Genomic DNA, 17,307 nt, shown 5'->3' with positions numbered 1-17,307 from the left:
CTTTGTAATTAGTCGTAGGCATATGCCATGAAATGGCCACAATGATTTCTCTGTCAAAGACATAGCACATCTTTTCACTCCTCACTGTTCCATCACATGTGTTATATAAAATGCACATATACATATGTACATTCAATTGAAAAGTACAAAGAAATAAGATGTATAGTTTTTAGAACATAATGACTGTCTGGGGTACTTTTGCTGCATTAGTACATATTGCTGTAAAAAGAGTAGTAAGTGATCGACTTCAGATAAAATTTACATTTAAAATTATGTTGTTACCTAACTCATACTACTGGTTAGAACAGAAACAAAATGTGTCATATCACTCCTGATATTTAATACCACAGAAAAAGAGAGCAACTCTACTGAAAATACACAATGTCAAAATTATGTAAAAATTCCAGATTATTCTGTAATTTCTGACTGGAAATCAAAAATAATTATCTGTCTATTCATATAACATAAACTCTAAACACAATCAAATGTACATTATTCTTAACTGTAACATACACATTCTGAATTACGAACATATACTTCATCTCTTACCTGGCACGACAACAGTTTGCTGAGCGGCTGTCTCTGTACTTAAGGAAAGGCGACCACCTTTGGCCAATCTATCACAGAGGAGAGTGATATGCTTCTTCAGCCTACTAGTATCTTTGGGCATGCACAACTGGTTGGTGAGAGTCATGGCCTGTTCCTTAGGACTCTTAGATAAACACGTTCTTAATAAGTAAGAAATGGCAGCATCCACAGTTTCTTCCCAACCCTGAATTAAAGAAAAGAAAATCAGATAAAATGATGCAAATTGTAATATGATACAGTACATTAAAAACAAAGTAATGGATCAAAGACTAAGAATTTTCAAACAATACTGATGCATAAAATTGGGGTTAATGGAAGGCATGAATGCACATTTCTTCAGCCTGTACAAGCAAAAAAAATCACTAGTAAATTTGAAAAAACAAGTTCCAATGTTATTAGGATCTGACTGAGAAATAAAATTTAAATAAAAATAATACATGGACAGGATGAGACAGTTACAGTTAAATTCAGTGCTTTTCTTAATAACTGAAAAATAATATATCCTGGGTGCGACATTTAGAATTCAAAACAGAGCTATGAAGTAAATATAAAGATTATAATATCTAGTGCATAATAATAACATACTGAAGACATGTTAGAGCCAGGAAAAAAAAAAAAAAGAGATATCCAATTATACATCCTTTGGAGCTCTGGCTAAAATCCTAGCCTTATGCCAATAACACAGAACATCAGTATAGTAACTTTGGGTTACAGTCGTAAGTATCCATTTATCAGATCAATTAATTTTAAGCTATGTCTAAGGCATTGGCACAGGTGTTTGAGTGCTCTGATAAACTGGGACCTAGATTTGTAACTTGGAGTAGCATGAAGCTGTAAAAATTTATGAGAAGAGCAGCTTAGTCACCAGATCACTTAAAATGAGCAGCCACCAATGGAAAACCATTCCGGAGGAAAAGCTATATTCAGTATACATACTACCACAAAATAAAGTGTTTGTTTCTGTAAACAACATTCAGTAAAGCAAGCCTTCCCCCCTTCCCACCCCCCGCCAAGGCACCTTGAAAAATACCTTTAAAATTTAGGTTCAAGTTTGTCATTTGTACTATGGTTTTCAGTGACGTGAACAAAGCAAGCACATTCCTTCAGGTAAAAATCCTGGACAGCAGAGGTCTATTATTTGTGACAAGTTCATCAGATGTCACATATTAGATATCACATATTAACCTATTTCATTTCTGAAGTGCACAATGCAGAACTGAATCATCTTGATGCATTCTACAATCTTGAAGTTACACTATATGAAGAGGCCACATGATTGATCTGAAAGGTCTATAATTTATAATCCTGCAAGCTGACTCATATCTTTTCCCAACAGCCCTATAGCCTGTACAGTGCTAGCCACTAGTTTGAAGGGCTTTGTGATCTGTTAACTTCGGGACTCATGATATCTCTTAGCATTTAGCTACATATAAGCAAGTTTCCTGTATGTGCTGCCCACGTGTATAGGGAAGTAATATTCAATTGTTGCAGTATTAGTGTCTGCTCTCACAGCAGTCCTGATAGGTTGCAACTGATTTTGGCAATAGTCTTGTAGACTTTAGAAGTTCCAAGGGCACAGCTAGGTATCTGTTGCTAACTTCACAGAAATAACATGCTCTTTACATGGTGATTACTCGGGTACAAAAACAAAGAAAGCTTTCTGAGTACCCAGTTGCGGTTAACACAACCAAAATCAGCCTTCTAGTGTTTTAAGCTCTTTCTCACGACACATTCTACTTGGCTGAAAATGCTCACTCGAACACCAAAATTACCCACTTATCCAAATTTCCATGACTGGGTGAGTGTAACATCACTGGTACAAATTCTGAAGAATGATGGTGCCAGCCTTGCGAGAGTACACTATTAAGTGAATAATGTCTGCGAATTTCTTCTATGAGATACATATGGATTTTGTGATGGGTAAAGCACTACTTTGGACAGTTGGACAAGCAAAGACCATCCTTCCTGACATTGCTGTCAGAACCTAAGCACAGGTCTGGAAAAGACGCTGACCAGTGTTCAAGAACCCATATCATAAGTGCTTAATCATGGTCCAAAAATATATTGTGCTTAATGAACAGTGTCCTGAAAATGTGCTAGACGCGTATAAAATGTTTCAACTTGCAGAGGAACAGTATCAACCATGAGGGTTTTCTTAGACAACATTTGCCTTTCCTGACTTTAGAGCAGTGACCACCGTAACTCATTGTCTTTTTTTTATCCCTGTCCCCCCAGTAGGCAAATGGGGGAAAAAAATCATGCCAAGCAATCAATGCGGTGGTAACCTAACATTTTTCAAATGTTCTATGAAGAGTCCATCGGGGCATAAGCCATCCACTGACCTGTGATGGCGACAGGAAATAATCCATTCTGCAGCCAATTTAAGGAGGTTAATGAGCTGGTAAATTCTGTCTGCATTCCCACACACTGGGCAATGAAACTTAATATGCACAAGGCATCAAAAAGAGTCAAGCCAGTCTCTCCTGCCTATACTACAAATCATGAAAAATAATACAACGTACATCTAAGAATCTTGAGTTTCACTAAAAGACAAAGAAGCACGTGGCTAACTGGTGTCAGCATACAGTAGCTCAAAAGCTGGCTAATATATCCCTCCAAATAAGTTATAAAAATACAGGTGAAAGGAACATTTAAATAAGGAGACTGAAATACAAACTAGCAAAAGTCAGGAAATTAAAAGTGGCTAGTGTTATGTCCTTGGCTCGTACAGGTATGTTTTACTTTGTGCCATGGCCTTAACATTTTCCAGCCCTAGTTCTTGTATTTAATTTCCATGTAAAACTCTTTTTTCAGTAGACCATAAAACTATTTCTCCAACTCCAGAACTGTTGACCTAATAGGTCCACTTAAATCCAATGCAGCCTTTATGACTAGTAAAAGAGTACAGAAAAACTCCCTCTATATGAAAAAAAATGATAGAAATGATGTTGAATTATACGACTGAAAATTGATAGCCTCAAATAAGACTGCCTTTTGTCAACAGTTTTTATTCGTGCAAGAAAGGGGAAAATTGAAGACAAAAATGTTTCATCCCTTTTGTGTTTAAAGGGCTAAAATATGCTTGAAAGTGTGAGCGTTCTAGTCTATAACCATATTGAAGACTGACTCTAGTCACAGCTGTAATATTCACTTCTGAATTTTTGCATAGCATTCTGTGGGCAGAAGAAGGCACTTTTGACAGAGAGGTGTGATATCAGTAACCCATTATCTTCTGAACAGTGAGCATTACCGCAACTATTGGAAGCCCACGACCACTGACTCACAAAAAGAGCTCTTATTGCATCATGAAAAAATCTTCATATTGCATCATCTGAAACAGATAAGGAAATTACTTCATTCATTCATTCATTCAGCTTTTACATTGGGAAAGGCTTAGCTTCATATTTTGCATGTATACTTTATTAATTTTCTCATGTAGATAACAAGTAGATACTTTGCACTTTCTGCCAGATCAAATACATTACTGGAATGTGAAGACCAAATGTAGATTAGTGAGACTACCCAGGTTAAAACTGTACAATAATACATCAATTATATTCCATATATATTATCAACAATGATTCTCAGGTGTCATGGCACAATTGAGTGTGACAGTGATTACAGGTTTGACTTCACTGGCATAAAGTTTGGTCTAGAGTATGTAACTTTTTTTTTTTTTTGAAAGACGATTTTCAAGGTTCTCCCATTAGCTGAACATAGAGAAACCTCCAAAATAATGTTCCCTGTAAGGAAAGTCACTATCCTACTATTATTCTACAGTTTCAGACAATAAGCTGGATGTATATCTACTATGTGAGACTTCACCCAGCGGGTAAGTTGTCAGGATGGAGGGAGGGTACCCGTTCTGTGACGCAGTATGCAAGCAGGAAATGTAGTCACTAGCAAAGTTTGTTTCAGGGCAGGCCCTATTAGGAGGCATAGCGCTGTAGCCTCTCGCTTGTCTGCAAGACCCCACTCCAAGGGTTTAACTGGTCAACAGACAACGTCAGCTAGTTATATACAGGGTCAGGAGAGAGGGACTACAACATCATTCTGAAAAAGCAGAGTACACGCACATATATGGCAAAGCATGAGATAGGCCCTAACTGTTGGCAGACTTGAAAGGTCTACTTATGTATTTATTGATTCTTAATGGAAGATGCTTATACTGCATATTGTCCACAAGTAGCGCTTTTTAAATTTTTAGATTCCCCTTACTTGCACAGATAGCATCACTCCTAAATCACTATAAGTTAGTGAAATGATAGATGAAGTATTAATCAAGGTGCTCTTACTGGAGGTACAGTCAAACGCTACTCAGCTACATTCAAAGAGGTTCTACAGCCATCAAGTTACACTGCAAAAAAGACACTAAAGTTCTAAAGACACTAAAGGGATTTCACTTGAAAAACACTCTTGCTGCAATCACTACAGTGGAATATCTAGTAGGCAAGGTGGTTTTGCCTAATGTTTTCCCCCTTACCAGGGATGAACTGCTTCCAACAAGCACACAGACAAGATCTGGCAAATAAGTGACAGACTCAGGTAGCTCATATAGCATATTCTATTATACCACTTTCATCAAAAAACTCAAAATGTGGATGCTTTACCTATAAATCATACCACATTCATCTTTTAACTGAAAATCACCACAAAGTTTGATCAAATTTTAAGTCATGCTTAAGCAGATGATAATTAATAAACTGACAGTAAACTACCTTTCTCCTTCCTGTTTAATGCTGGACTTTACCAAAATTTTTTCTGAGCTAGTTTGAAGGTTTTGACATGTAAGTAGCTTTTAAACTACTGATTTAGTGAATGGTGAACAAGCATCTAGACAGTCAATGTAAGCCTCAATTTACTGAGAATCTCTATAGAGAGAGACTGATTTGACTAACCATTGAGAAACTGCAGGCAGTCAAATGACTTGCAAAGATGGTCTGCAGGACTGCCTTAAACATATTAATGGGGGGTAAAATCTAGATAAAAGATTTTTAAAAAAGATTACCAAGCTTTCCGAAATTATGACACTAGTGTAGTTCATTAAGCTTTACCTGGACCAGCTTATAGCAACTAGCCATACAGCTGTTTAGTTTTGTAGAAGCACTCCATCTATTAAGCTGTTTGTGTTAAATCCCTATTTTGAAAGGATAAAAAATCATCCTTACATTACAGTCTTTGTGAACTAGATTTTTTCCTGAAATTTAAAATGATGTAAATAATCTGTAGGTTTACCTTCAGGCAGCAACATTTCTCAGGCTTAAAAAGACATACACATGGGCAAAAAAAATGCAACTGGAAGACAGGAAAGAGCTTTGTAGTCTGTTGGGAACGAATGCTCAGATTTTATATGATACAGCATTTAACACAATTTCCTTTACTACTCTGAAATTGTCTTAAATAAATCCACACCATGCAGAAAAGCCGAAATCCTACAAAAGCTCTGAATGTTCACATACCATCGTCAGTGTCTTACATCAAGAATAAAAGTCTCAAAGTTGCTAAATAACTTAAAAGCTAAAGTCTTATTTTCAAAAGTTGCTTAGTTTCTTAATGAGCAAAGTGTCCCCGAAAGCTTCAGGACATAGGCATCCCAGTTCTAACATGCTCATATTACTTTTGAAAATGGATCTCAAGCATTTTTGAAAGTCTACCCCTAGCTAACCTAGTAGCTGAAGGAAACACGAGAGAAGTGCTTGCTCTGATTGGATGAAGAGTCTTTAGAAATGCTAGCTATTTGTTCAGATCAAAATATATACATTAATCTTGTGAAAGACAACGTTCTAAGCAGTCTCAGCTTGGTCCTTTCTAAATATATATCCTTTAAAAAGTACAATATATGCTACTTTTTTTGATTTAAAAGCTTCACAAGCTTTTACTTTCTCATGTGAGATATTCTCACCTACATGGAGTAGCCCTAGCACTCATATTCCTCAGAACTGCTTTCAAGAGAAAATAATCTTAACAAACGGTATTTCTTAAGGAGGAGGCCCATTTTCCTCTAATGATAGGGGGTTTCTTTTGCCAGTTTCCAGCTACCTTCAGTCCCTCAAGCCACCTTTAATTCCCAGACATTTGGCCCTCACATTAATCAAAAATTGTATTACGAAAATTCTGTTTCCACGGAAGAGAGAGAGACACTGTGACAAACTTCATCCTTCATTATGCCAAAATGTAGCAGAGGTAAACCCTTTACCTCTTGAATCAGAAATTCATCCTGGCTTTGCATATTAACTACCAAGCAACTGCCTAATTTTTAATGAATATTTACTTCATGAAAACGATCTTTCTTCATCATGGTGGTCGAGGCCAGAAAATGCCAGTTCAGCAAAAACTGTAAGCCATGCGTAATTTGACATGTTCTGCAGTCAAAAGTTCCTCAGTACTTAAGCATGTGCTTAAGCTGGATGTGGTTATCATATTTCTTAGCCTCAGGTCTCTAAGCAATGAATAAGTAACATTAATTAAGTAACATAATAAGAGCAGATAACCAGTGTACCTAGAGGGAATTCGCTTTCATTCAGCACCTGTGACACAGGAAAAGCAGCCTCAATAGTAGCAAAATGTTGGAGACTCAGATTGAAGGGTTTTGTGCTGTGAAGTTGGAATCTTTAACAAGTTCTTTATATATTGCATCATAACACAACTGAAAAATCATTTGCATTCTTAATTTTAGACAAGTGGCCTCAAGGTGATTAAAATAATAAGTATTCTTTTTTTCCCCTATATTTTAACATGGATAAGAACCATGGAAACTCAGCTTTGTCAAGCTGTTAGTCTTCCAGTGTTTTTCCTCTCTGGGTATAATAGATAAGCATGGGACTCTCTTTGAATGTAAAACCTAGTTCATTCTGCGATGTTTAATATTTGAAAAGTAGTGTGTAATAGGTCACTAGAATTACATATTGTACTTCTCAGAATTAAACGGATGAAAACATCCTTGATATACGGAAGCAAAACAAAAGGCAATAGGAAGTAAATATGTAAATGCCAGCCCCACAGAAGTCATTATTTAGCTTGAAGATTATAACTTCATTTCTTTTCAAACCTTGTAGGTAACGAGTTAATGATTTAGTCCGCAAAAGAAAGCCACTTTGTTCTACATGCCACAGGATTTATGAGAGGGGAACGTTTAAGGAACAATAGAAACAGAAGATCGTTTTGGTTGTGGTTGTGAGATGAATGTTGTCTCTTGAAAGTCTGCTTACATCAAACACATAGATAGGACTGGAATTTACTGGAATCTTCACCATGCCTTTGACCACAGTTGAAGACCGTCAAGCAGAAATGTTTGCTCAGACTAATAATATCAAAGACTTTTTCAGAGCCAGTTCAGTTCTTATGCTACGTAATGCAAAAGAGGAGAAAATTTTTAAAGAATGCTTGTTAATAATGTAAGCCTGCTATGACACAGTACTATTCCAAAATGGTTAAATACAGACATTCTCATAACTATTTCTCCACTAGATCATTTAATTTTCCTTCAACTAAATCTGTCAGTTCCTTTTTAACGAGCCAAGTAAAGTTACAGACGACCACCAAGGAAAAAAATTTTAGCATTTCCAGTGAAACCCACCAAGGTAAGGGAAAGCAGAATTAAGATAGCCACTTCAAGCTGCACTTATAATATTTTGCATGCTATTGCACATTACTCTAAACTTCAAGGACACTGACTCCTATCCAGGATCAGAATTAGAGATACAAAAGTAGCTCTAAGTACTCAGTGCCCTCAGCTCCTCTTAATAACAACTCCTGCGCTGCATCTGGTATACCTCAACCTACCATATTAGGGTTTTTTTGGCATAAAATTGTCAAGCAGCTATGTCAATACAGGATAACAATTTGGACTCTTGTCCAAATTATCAGAGAACGTATGACATAGAAGAACGTGTTAAAGTAAAATGGGAGATGTAAAAGTATTTCCTACAACTCATTGAAAGTTCAACAGAAATGGAAAGCTAGAAAGTCTAGTTGGATAGTTCTCACCAGTAGGATTAAATATCTTCTGTACTTCGCAAAAAGCATTAAAAATTCTCTGGTAAGAACCTTCTTTATATAGGCTTAAGACCTTTGGAGATGATCCTTTAAGTTATATGACCTTTTTACTGCTCAAGGAACAAGTAACTTTGTCCACAGAAAGTTTTTATTTCTAATTTAAGTTATAAAATATGAGCTGAGAAGACTTAATTTCACTTGAACACTAAATATGGTTTCTGGAATTTTTAAGCAACAAAAAAGCCTCCACAAAAACTCATCTTATCATAGGCTTTATGCAGACAACTGCAAAAAAAGGGAAATAAATCATAAATGCCTACAGAAATCTATGTTTACAGCTGTACTTGCTGTAAGTCTCTTCATTAGTTCAAAGCTGAGTAAAAATCACTCAAAACCCCACACAAAAGATTATGTTAGACAGGAAACTGCATCCTCTTTGTAGGAAGAACAGACCAGGACAAATGATTGTACTGTTTAGGGAACAGGTTGTCAAAACTCGGGGATAACCTGGAAATGGTTTCCAGGAGGGGAAAGAATATACTACAGGCAGCAAAACTGAAGATACCAACAGAAGGAAGCGGCTGCTGTAAGAGCTCAGAAATACAAGTAGGGCTGGCAATATTCCAGGAAAGAGATTGGGTAGACAACAAAGAAAGGGAAAGTAGAAAGAAACAAGTGGCTGCAGGGAGTCATTCAACAGGTAAGTTTGAGAACCACTGGCTTATGGAATTAACAGAACTCTACGAATTGTGAAAATTTAGTTAGCAGGCTATACATTAATACTGGCTGTCCTGAGTGTAAATAGACTATTCTGATGGCACATTAGTGAAACTTGAACAAGATAGTTCTGAAGTCATTTTCATTAGCCAGATGATGCTGCATCTTAGGAAGTCTGTCCGTCTTAAATAGCACAGATTTACTTTGAAAATCTTTATCACTCTTTCAGTATTACTACTCCTAAGGCAAAAACCATTTTCAGGCTGACTATGAAACAGTTTATCCTGGAGTGATAGCCAAAACAGTACTCAAAGAATGCGGATGCAATGTGAAACGTACTGCAAAAACTATGCAACGCTGCTGTAAGCCAAATTATGAGAATTCTTACAGCTGTTAACTCAGAAATTTGACTGTATCCATCTTATTTCTTGATTTCAGTCACAATAACAATTTCATCAAGTCTCAAAAATGCTAGAGTATGTGGAAACTCACCTTACTGGATGACAACCTTGGCCTATATGCTTATCTAAGCCACACACAAACACACACACAAATGGAAGAGATTTCTATATTTGAAAGAATTGCATAAGCTAATTTACAAGAAACACTATCAATGTGTCTCAATACTTTGATTTAATGGTGATTAAAGAAAAATTAGCTTACTGTTACAAATGCAATTCACTTAACCAGGGCTACTGAATTAGTAGCTTCTGATACAAACCACAGGCAAATTTTGCTAGGAATTTGCTGTACCTCCAGTTATCCTATACCATATTCTCAGAGCATATCTTATATTCTACCTGTCTCCTGAATGACAGATAACAGCCATAGCCACTAACCATGAAGATGGCATGCAAGATTTCTCTGTTCTGGCAAAACCGGAGCTGACAAACTGTTTCCCTTGTGAGTATATCTGAAAAACTGCTGTTAAAAATGATCTGATAAGCAATTTAGGAGACCATTTGAATGCAGTTTGCATAACACCAAAAGAAAAGCCAAGTGAATAGAGTCTATCTATGTCTATACAGCACTTGCTAATTCTAGAAAAAAATGCAATAAAGTATTACCAAAGTCTGAAGGTATAAACTTTGAACATACACCCTCCTGAGACAACGTGATTTTTAAGATGCACATGATTTAATTGAAGAACTACCCCTGTTACAACAGAAAAAGTTTTTCTATATGATAGTGCTTTAAAAATGCCACTATGAGAAATTCTTCTAGAACCCTCTAGAATTCACTTTTGTAAAAATTAATAGTAGTACTAAAAAAACATCACAGCAATATCTAAAATGCATGGAACAGATAAAGTCCTACAGAGTAGTGGAATTCTTTAAGTCTGATGAAAATCTAGATGAATTGAATGAAAATCAAGCTTAAATACTTTCCACACCAATTTAGTGCTTAAGAAGCATGTTTATAGCAAACACACATTAGGAAAAAGAAGCAACTCAGATTCTTGCCATAGAAGCAACTCACATTCTTCATTCTGCGCTCTCTAATCACATCTTCATTTGAATCAAATATTATGGATAGCATCCATAATATTATTTACTGATTTGCATTTTATTTCTATCGGCACTTAAAATAATTGAAGTATAAATTCTAATAGGAATTTCCAGACTGATGAAAGCTGTATCAAAGTGAGGATACAGCTAAAAATCTAAGATAAGGTAAGAGACAGAACAACTAAAATCAAGAGAACTAAATACAGAATTCTAGAAGAATAGTTCAAATCAGTACAGATGATACAATTTCATTATAATTTGAAGCAAGAAAATTCTAGGAAAGAAAAAACATTCTTATTTGTCAGGCAGCACCTCTGAAGTCTCATATGCTCGTCAAATACTACATGACAGACATCTAAATCTTATTAAGGATTTGGCCTAACCATATAAAAAAATAGCCACTACTCTAAAAAATTTACAACTTACTTAAAATACAAAGGACAAAAGATGAATACAACAAGCGGGGCAGTACAAGGTAAAAATGAGACAACTCTGATCACAACATGCCATTTCCTAAACAATCAAGCTCTGCAGGCATCATGATGCAACATTTACTTAAGGCAGAAAAGATTAAGGAACCTATGAAGACCAACAAACCGAAGACTATAGAAAGCAATCAAGACTGATCAAGGACGCTGCATGAGATCACCTCTTGACAATATTTGCTGAACTAATCTAAGTCTCTGATTATAGCACAGTAGATCCGTGCACAGCTACTAAATATCTTAACTACTAAATGTTAGCAACTATTTTCAAGCTACTTCAAAGCATCTCATTCAAATAGTAATACCTCAAATTTTGAGGCAGTGGATTGTGATTAATAGATATTCATTAAAAAAAAAAAAACTTAGGCAAATAAGATTTTAAAAAATCTGTCACAAATATACTTGCCAATTCTGCATTGCTGTGCTGTAATTGCCAGTGAGAACAGGAATAGCATCTTTATCTGTACAGTGTGGAAATACTTATTTAACAAAACTCCTGCAGCACAAACACCACTCTACAAGAACTGCCCGTTTCAAGTCCTGCTTAGTAAATGTATAACGTACCTTATGGCAGCTTCAAAGGCGAATACAGGATACAAACGTGTATGACAGATATTTTCCTGAAAAGCATGCTTTCTGTTCAAACCTTTATTCTTGCTTTGATATTTTTGTCCTCTAAAGCACAATTCACAAACCACTGATCTCTTTCTCACTAAATATAAGACTAACAGGGTTTTTTTTGTTTTCTACTCTATGGATACAAGTTTTTTAAACATGATTTACCAAAGCCTCTTTGCATAATGTCGTCAGGTTTGGGAAGAAGGCAGAAAGTGCATTTGGCTTGGAAAGTAAAATCTTACAGAAGATGCAATATTTACCTTTAATGAACAGTGCTCCTAAACTAATACTTTACCAACAATGATCTGGAAAAATAATATTGCACAAAAGGGAATTATGAAAAGTAGTATTAAAAAGTGCTTGTGGAACACTTCTTCAGGAATTCAAAAGACCTTCTGAAGCATACCAAATAACGAGTGCTCTAGGAGTCTAGCAAACTGAGGGTGACTAAAACATTCTGTGTGATGCATTCTATCATGATGACGACTGTGATCATTCAAGATTTAAAACTGTTTTTCAAGTACAATCATCAAGAAAGTCCCATTCACAGAAACAAATTATGATTATTAGCTGTTATAGAGTTTTAGTATACTGATGAAACAGCTGATAACAGGATGAGAGAGAATATCGCCTATAAGATAGCAGATCTCTCTTCTAGGAGGGGATTGGATTCCTATTCCTACAGCTCATTAACTCTCTTCCATGCTTTTGCTTTTAGCAGTCTGCTCTTAGGAAAGTGCATGCTTCACTGAAGCATGAAAAATTAGGATGAGTAGAGATGGTGGATAAATTAGTCCTTCCATTAAAATTGAAGCCATCTCTGATCACTCTATCCAAATTTGAACATGGGCTGCCTCCTTTAGGATAGGATGTTCTTTGCCATCCACATAGAAAAATTTCCAAAATTAGGTTAGAAATAGGCTGGGTCAGAATTAAAATAGAATTAGTTCAGTAGTTTTCTTCTTGACAAGCAGTATACCAATATCGCCCAATTTCCCGTTTCAAATTGTCTCATACCTTCTAAAACGAGATCAGAGTGTGTCCTAACAACTGTTTTTTATTATTTTATTTCTGGCTAATAGTGAAAATTAGGACAATCTCTGAGGCAGAGTTTGTTTGTAAAAGAGAAGAGGGTATGTTTTTCAGAAAAATCAACTATAAGTATCTAACTGTACAGTTACACCTCTAGCAATGGTTGTCTGTCAAAATACAAGTGCATCCCATCCAGAATCCTGAGTGATCATACACACCATGGGTTTCTGCAGAGGCCATCGTTGAATCATTTTATGAATTTTTTTAGGTTTTTTGTCATCTTAATCTTCTATTTTGGAACTTGACTCCTTACAATCATTGACCCTTTTTTGGGAACTGATGAAAGAAACTCTTGTATTCACTGCATGAATGGAGTGGTTTGGCTTCTTTGTAGCCAGCTTCAGAAGTACGTTATTTTGCTTTTTAGCACTGAAATCATCTAACACTTCATCTATCTTTTCCTCAAACATTTTTCACCAGTAAATCCACCTACACTAAGGTGCTGTATGGGTTTTGTAGATGCTGTCAAAGCTGTCTGCAGGCATGCAAACACATCACGAGTCACGGATCTTTCCGAAGAATGCTATACATTCAGCAGCGGGTCTGCCATAAACAAGGTCTGCAAGTTCAATGAGGTTCAGCAAGACTGTTTTTGGATCTGGAGAAGAGAACTTGGACCATGTTATACTTGCTCTGGAGAAAAAAGCAGAAAAAAAATATATGCTTAAAAATATCTTCCTGAGGCATCTCACTGCATCTCAGCATACCTTTTATTTTCATATCAGTGATATCCCTGGGGATGAACTTCCTTTCTTCTCTTATTATAATATCCTTATACTATAGGCTGCCACTATAACATTCCAAAAAAGCTTGACAAGTGAGTTCGTGTTTCTGAAAGCTGTGAAATATGGAACCCCATCCACCCAAATATCTTAGCTCTGAAAGAAGCAAGTTTACTATTTCCTATTTGAATTCTGACAGTCCGTCAGATCCACTCACCTATAACTTTAAACGCACTTTGATTGCTTCAATTTGTGGAAGTTGTATTCTCACAAAATGAAAAGGTGAGGACAAAAAGGACAGTGGCAAACTGGATTTGCACAGTTTACTTGAATACCTGATTTTTAGGCTCATGCTAGAACTAATTTTTTGGTTTCTTGAGACTGCAGCTTGGGGAATGACCACGAACTCCTACATCGTTTGTATGACCTTGTCTTATGAACAACCTCCTGTTTTACTTTTGAGAAATCAAGATTAGATTTTGAGTATATCAAAGTCTGACTTCATTGAAAAAGCCTGCAGATGATGGCTGAAACAGACCATGGCCTGCTCTTTGTAATCTTTATGTTCCTTTAATGTGAACTGGGCTGTCACTATAATCCTAACATAAAGCGATCATACCACCACCTGTGCAGATATGAGAGAACATTCTCATATTTTTGATTTAGGAAAGTAAGATAAAGAAGCTTACCACCCACTAAAAGGAAAGAGACTTCCACCTGTAAAAATGGCTACTCTGTAAAATCATATTAAAAAAAAAAAGCCAATAATTGTGTCTGGGATCTTTTAACAAGATGAAATATTCATGTCTTATCACACTGCAATATCTTTGTAAACTGCAATAGACACATTATACAATACCAAAATGTGTGAACAGTTCAAAAGGCCATCCTTACTAAGTAGGAAAAATAAGTGGAAAGCTTGTATAGCTATAGGTTATCTTAAAATCAAAACCAAAACAAAGCCGTAGTGGTACTACCGGTTTTGGTTCTAAAGTTGTTGCTGTTGTTTTTTTTGTCTAAACTGAAATTGTAACTCTGCTAAATGATGATTTGATGATCAGGTCTTGATACACCCTCCTAGAAACACTTTTAACGGACACACTTCACACATTTGAGGGAAATTATATATCTATTTAGCTGCATATTATTAAGTCCTATGTTTGATAAAAATCGAGAGCTTCATAAAATTTTTGGGAGTGTCTCCATCTTATTGTATCAGACAAAGCCATGACACAGTGTTGGCTTTTTTGAAGCAGATACTAACATAGCATTGCAGTATTTGGAATACAAGAATCACAGCTTTGAACCAGTATGAGACAATGAGAAAATAAAATTAACATTAAATATGCAACTTCTTAGTCTATAAACTTTGTCCGAACACGTAATGGGAAAACCTTACACTAATGATACTGAAACTGATCAATTTTTAAAATATCGATATTTTTTAAATATCAAGTAGTCCCAGTGTATGACTTTTTTCACTCCTTTATAATCTGATTATATTTTTAAAACAGTAGCACAATGCTTTTCATTAGAGACCAGCTTCATTGACACACCAAGGCTCTGCAGATTTTCAGTTACGACACCATATCAAGAGAATTCTCCACTGATAGTCAGCCTCCTTGAAAGAAACCACCCAAAAGAAAGACACGTTGATGATGTATGAAGTGTTAAAGACGTTTTCGTGAACAACATTGCCATAATCGTTGTAATGCATCAATCTCGTCATTAAGCAGGTTAAATCACAACTGATCCAAACTACCGGTATGCAGCACATATTCAGTAATTACTGAATTACTATACTAAAATATCTTAGCTTCTCTTTGTACCTGAACTAGATGGATTACACTTCCTTAACAAAGAGAAAATGTAGAGGTGCCCCACCACAATATTACACAGAGAAAGACTGCTGATAACAGAAACTTGTTTAGTCTAGCTAACAAAGGGTATGTCTCTCATGACTGCTGCAGTACTTGGTAGGCTATCCAAGTTAATTTTGCTTAAATTAAATTTTATGAAAACCAGAAGAAAAAAAAGCTAATAGAAAACAATTTTTTTTCTTTGAAGAGTACACTTCTCAACCACCAGAAGAACGGAAGATATTTTTTTTTCTAACTAAAGAGCTTATGTCCCCGCCTCACCAACCACAGTAAAAATTGCAAATGACAAAGCAGATTTGAAAAGATCTTTGGACGTAGCTTCAGGAATGCAAGGCTTCCTCTGCTAGTCCTTTGAAGCAGGAAGCATCAGATGAAAATATACTACTTCATAGATTTTCAGTACCACACAATAGATTTCACAGACCACAGTAAGCCTTTCTTCTCAGCTGAACAAAAGATTTGGACTCGTCTATGCTACTCATAGAATTCACTATTACAAATTATGTGAATTCAGCTACATATGAAAATCAATAGACAATGGCATATTTTACCTCCAATTGAAAGCAACTTGGTATGTTTGCCATCATGTACTGTTTCCTCACTGAACAAAATTAACTGCAGGAAGATAATGATTCATAAACATTAAGAGGAACTATTTGATAGCACTTAAAGAAATGGTGGCACCATCACTTCACGCTTCAGATTCCCTCTTTCCCCCAAATTATTTACCACAAACATTCAATCTTTTATTTCTAACTGTTATAAAATTAACAAGTAACCAGTTAGAAACTTTTAAGGGATCTTGAAAAAGCAAGTAACAATGATTACACATAAATTAGGTAATCTGCTTTCAACTGCACACCCTTCTCTCCACCCACTCTCCACCCACACTGTATCCTAGTCCTCTTGAAAATAGGCTAGCAGACTATTCTGCTGAGCTTTCTGCCTCCTAACTTGTGAAAAACAAAACCAAAAAAGGCTGGCACTTGAGCCAGGCCCTTACTTTGCTCACTCTAGAGCAGGGTCATATATATATGCATGAGCAGAGGACATCTGACACGTTCCAGGCACCGCGATTTCATCTGTAACCTCTCTCCCTAATCACTAAGATCTTTCCTGCCTATAGGGAGGAGTGGGAAATCTCATTCCTTCTGCTCCATTTTTCCCTCATTTGAGAATCTATGCTGCCCTGAACTAAAACTAAGCTTCAGACTGAGGCTAATCTTATTTCCATTCACTGGAAACGATGATGATTTTTACCTAGAAAAGCTTAAAGTTCATTCTCTTTATTTAGGGGATTAATGGTTCAAAAGCCACTAGTGTTTTCTCTCCACTTTTATTGGACTTAGACGTTTGACCATACTGGAACAATGTTTCTGAATGATTCAGTTGTATGCCTTTGCCTCAAATACGAAAAAGACTTTTTGTCTGTTGGGTTTTTTTTTTGAAAAAATATAGCCAATAATATTTAAAACAAAGTATTTTTTCCCAACTGGAAAAAAAGATATCACATGTGTCTGCCTCTAAAACCACTCACTTTCAGCTGCTCCACTTCTTTTCTGGAAAGAAGAAAAGAAAAAAAAAAAAAACCACATATCTGCCATAAGCTTGTTTGTTCAGGAAGGTAAATAACAGGATAGAATTGTGAGGACATCATCCGCCTAGTTCCAAATTACCAGTTGTCACTGCCCTGAGGCTTTTT

General features: G+C 36.0%; 1 protein-coding gene across 4 annotated transcripts in view; it reads right to left on the bottom strand.

Annotated features, from left to right (window-relative positions):
- Nucleotides 1-17,307, bottom strand: part of BBS9 (Bardet-Biedl syndrome 9) — a 320,100-nt gene that overhangs the window by 153,559 nt on the left and 149,234 nt on the right. For all 4 annotated transcript variants that reach the window (XM_068935862.1, XM_009679691.2, XM_009679693.2 and 1 more), the window contains one exon: nt 550-772. In XM_068935862.1, the coding sequence (XP_068791963.1) occupies nt 550-772 (223 nt within the window). The remainder of the gene's footprint in view (nt 1-549; nt 773-17,307) is intronic.

This window comes from Struthio camelus, chromosome 2 (assembly GCF_040807025.1).
Source record: "Struthio camelus isolate bStrCam1 chromosome 2, bStrCam1.hap1, whole genome shotgun sequence".
Classification (NCBI taxonomy): domain Eukaryota; kingdom Metazoa; phylum Chordata; class Aves; order Struthioniformes; family Struthionidae; genus Struthio; species Struthio camelus.
Note: the sequence above shows the minus strand (reverse complement) of the source record. Positions and strands in the feature narration are given on the sequence as shown.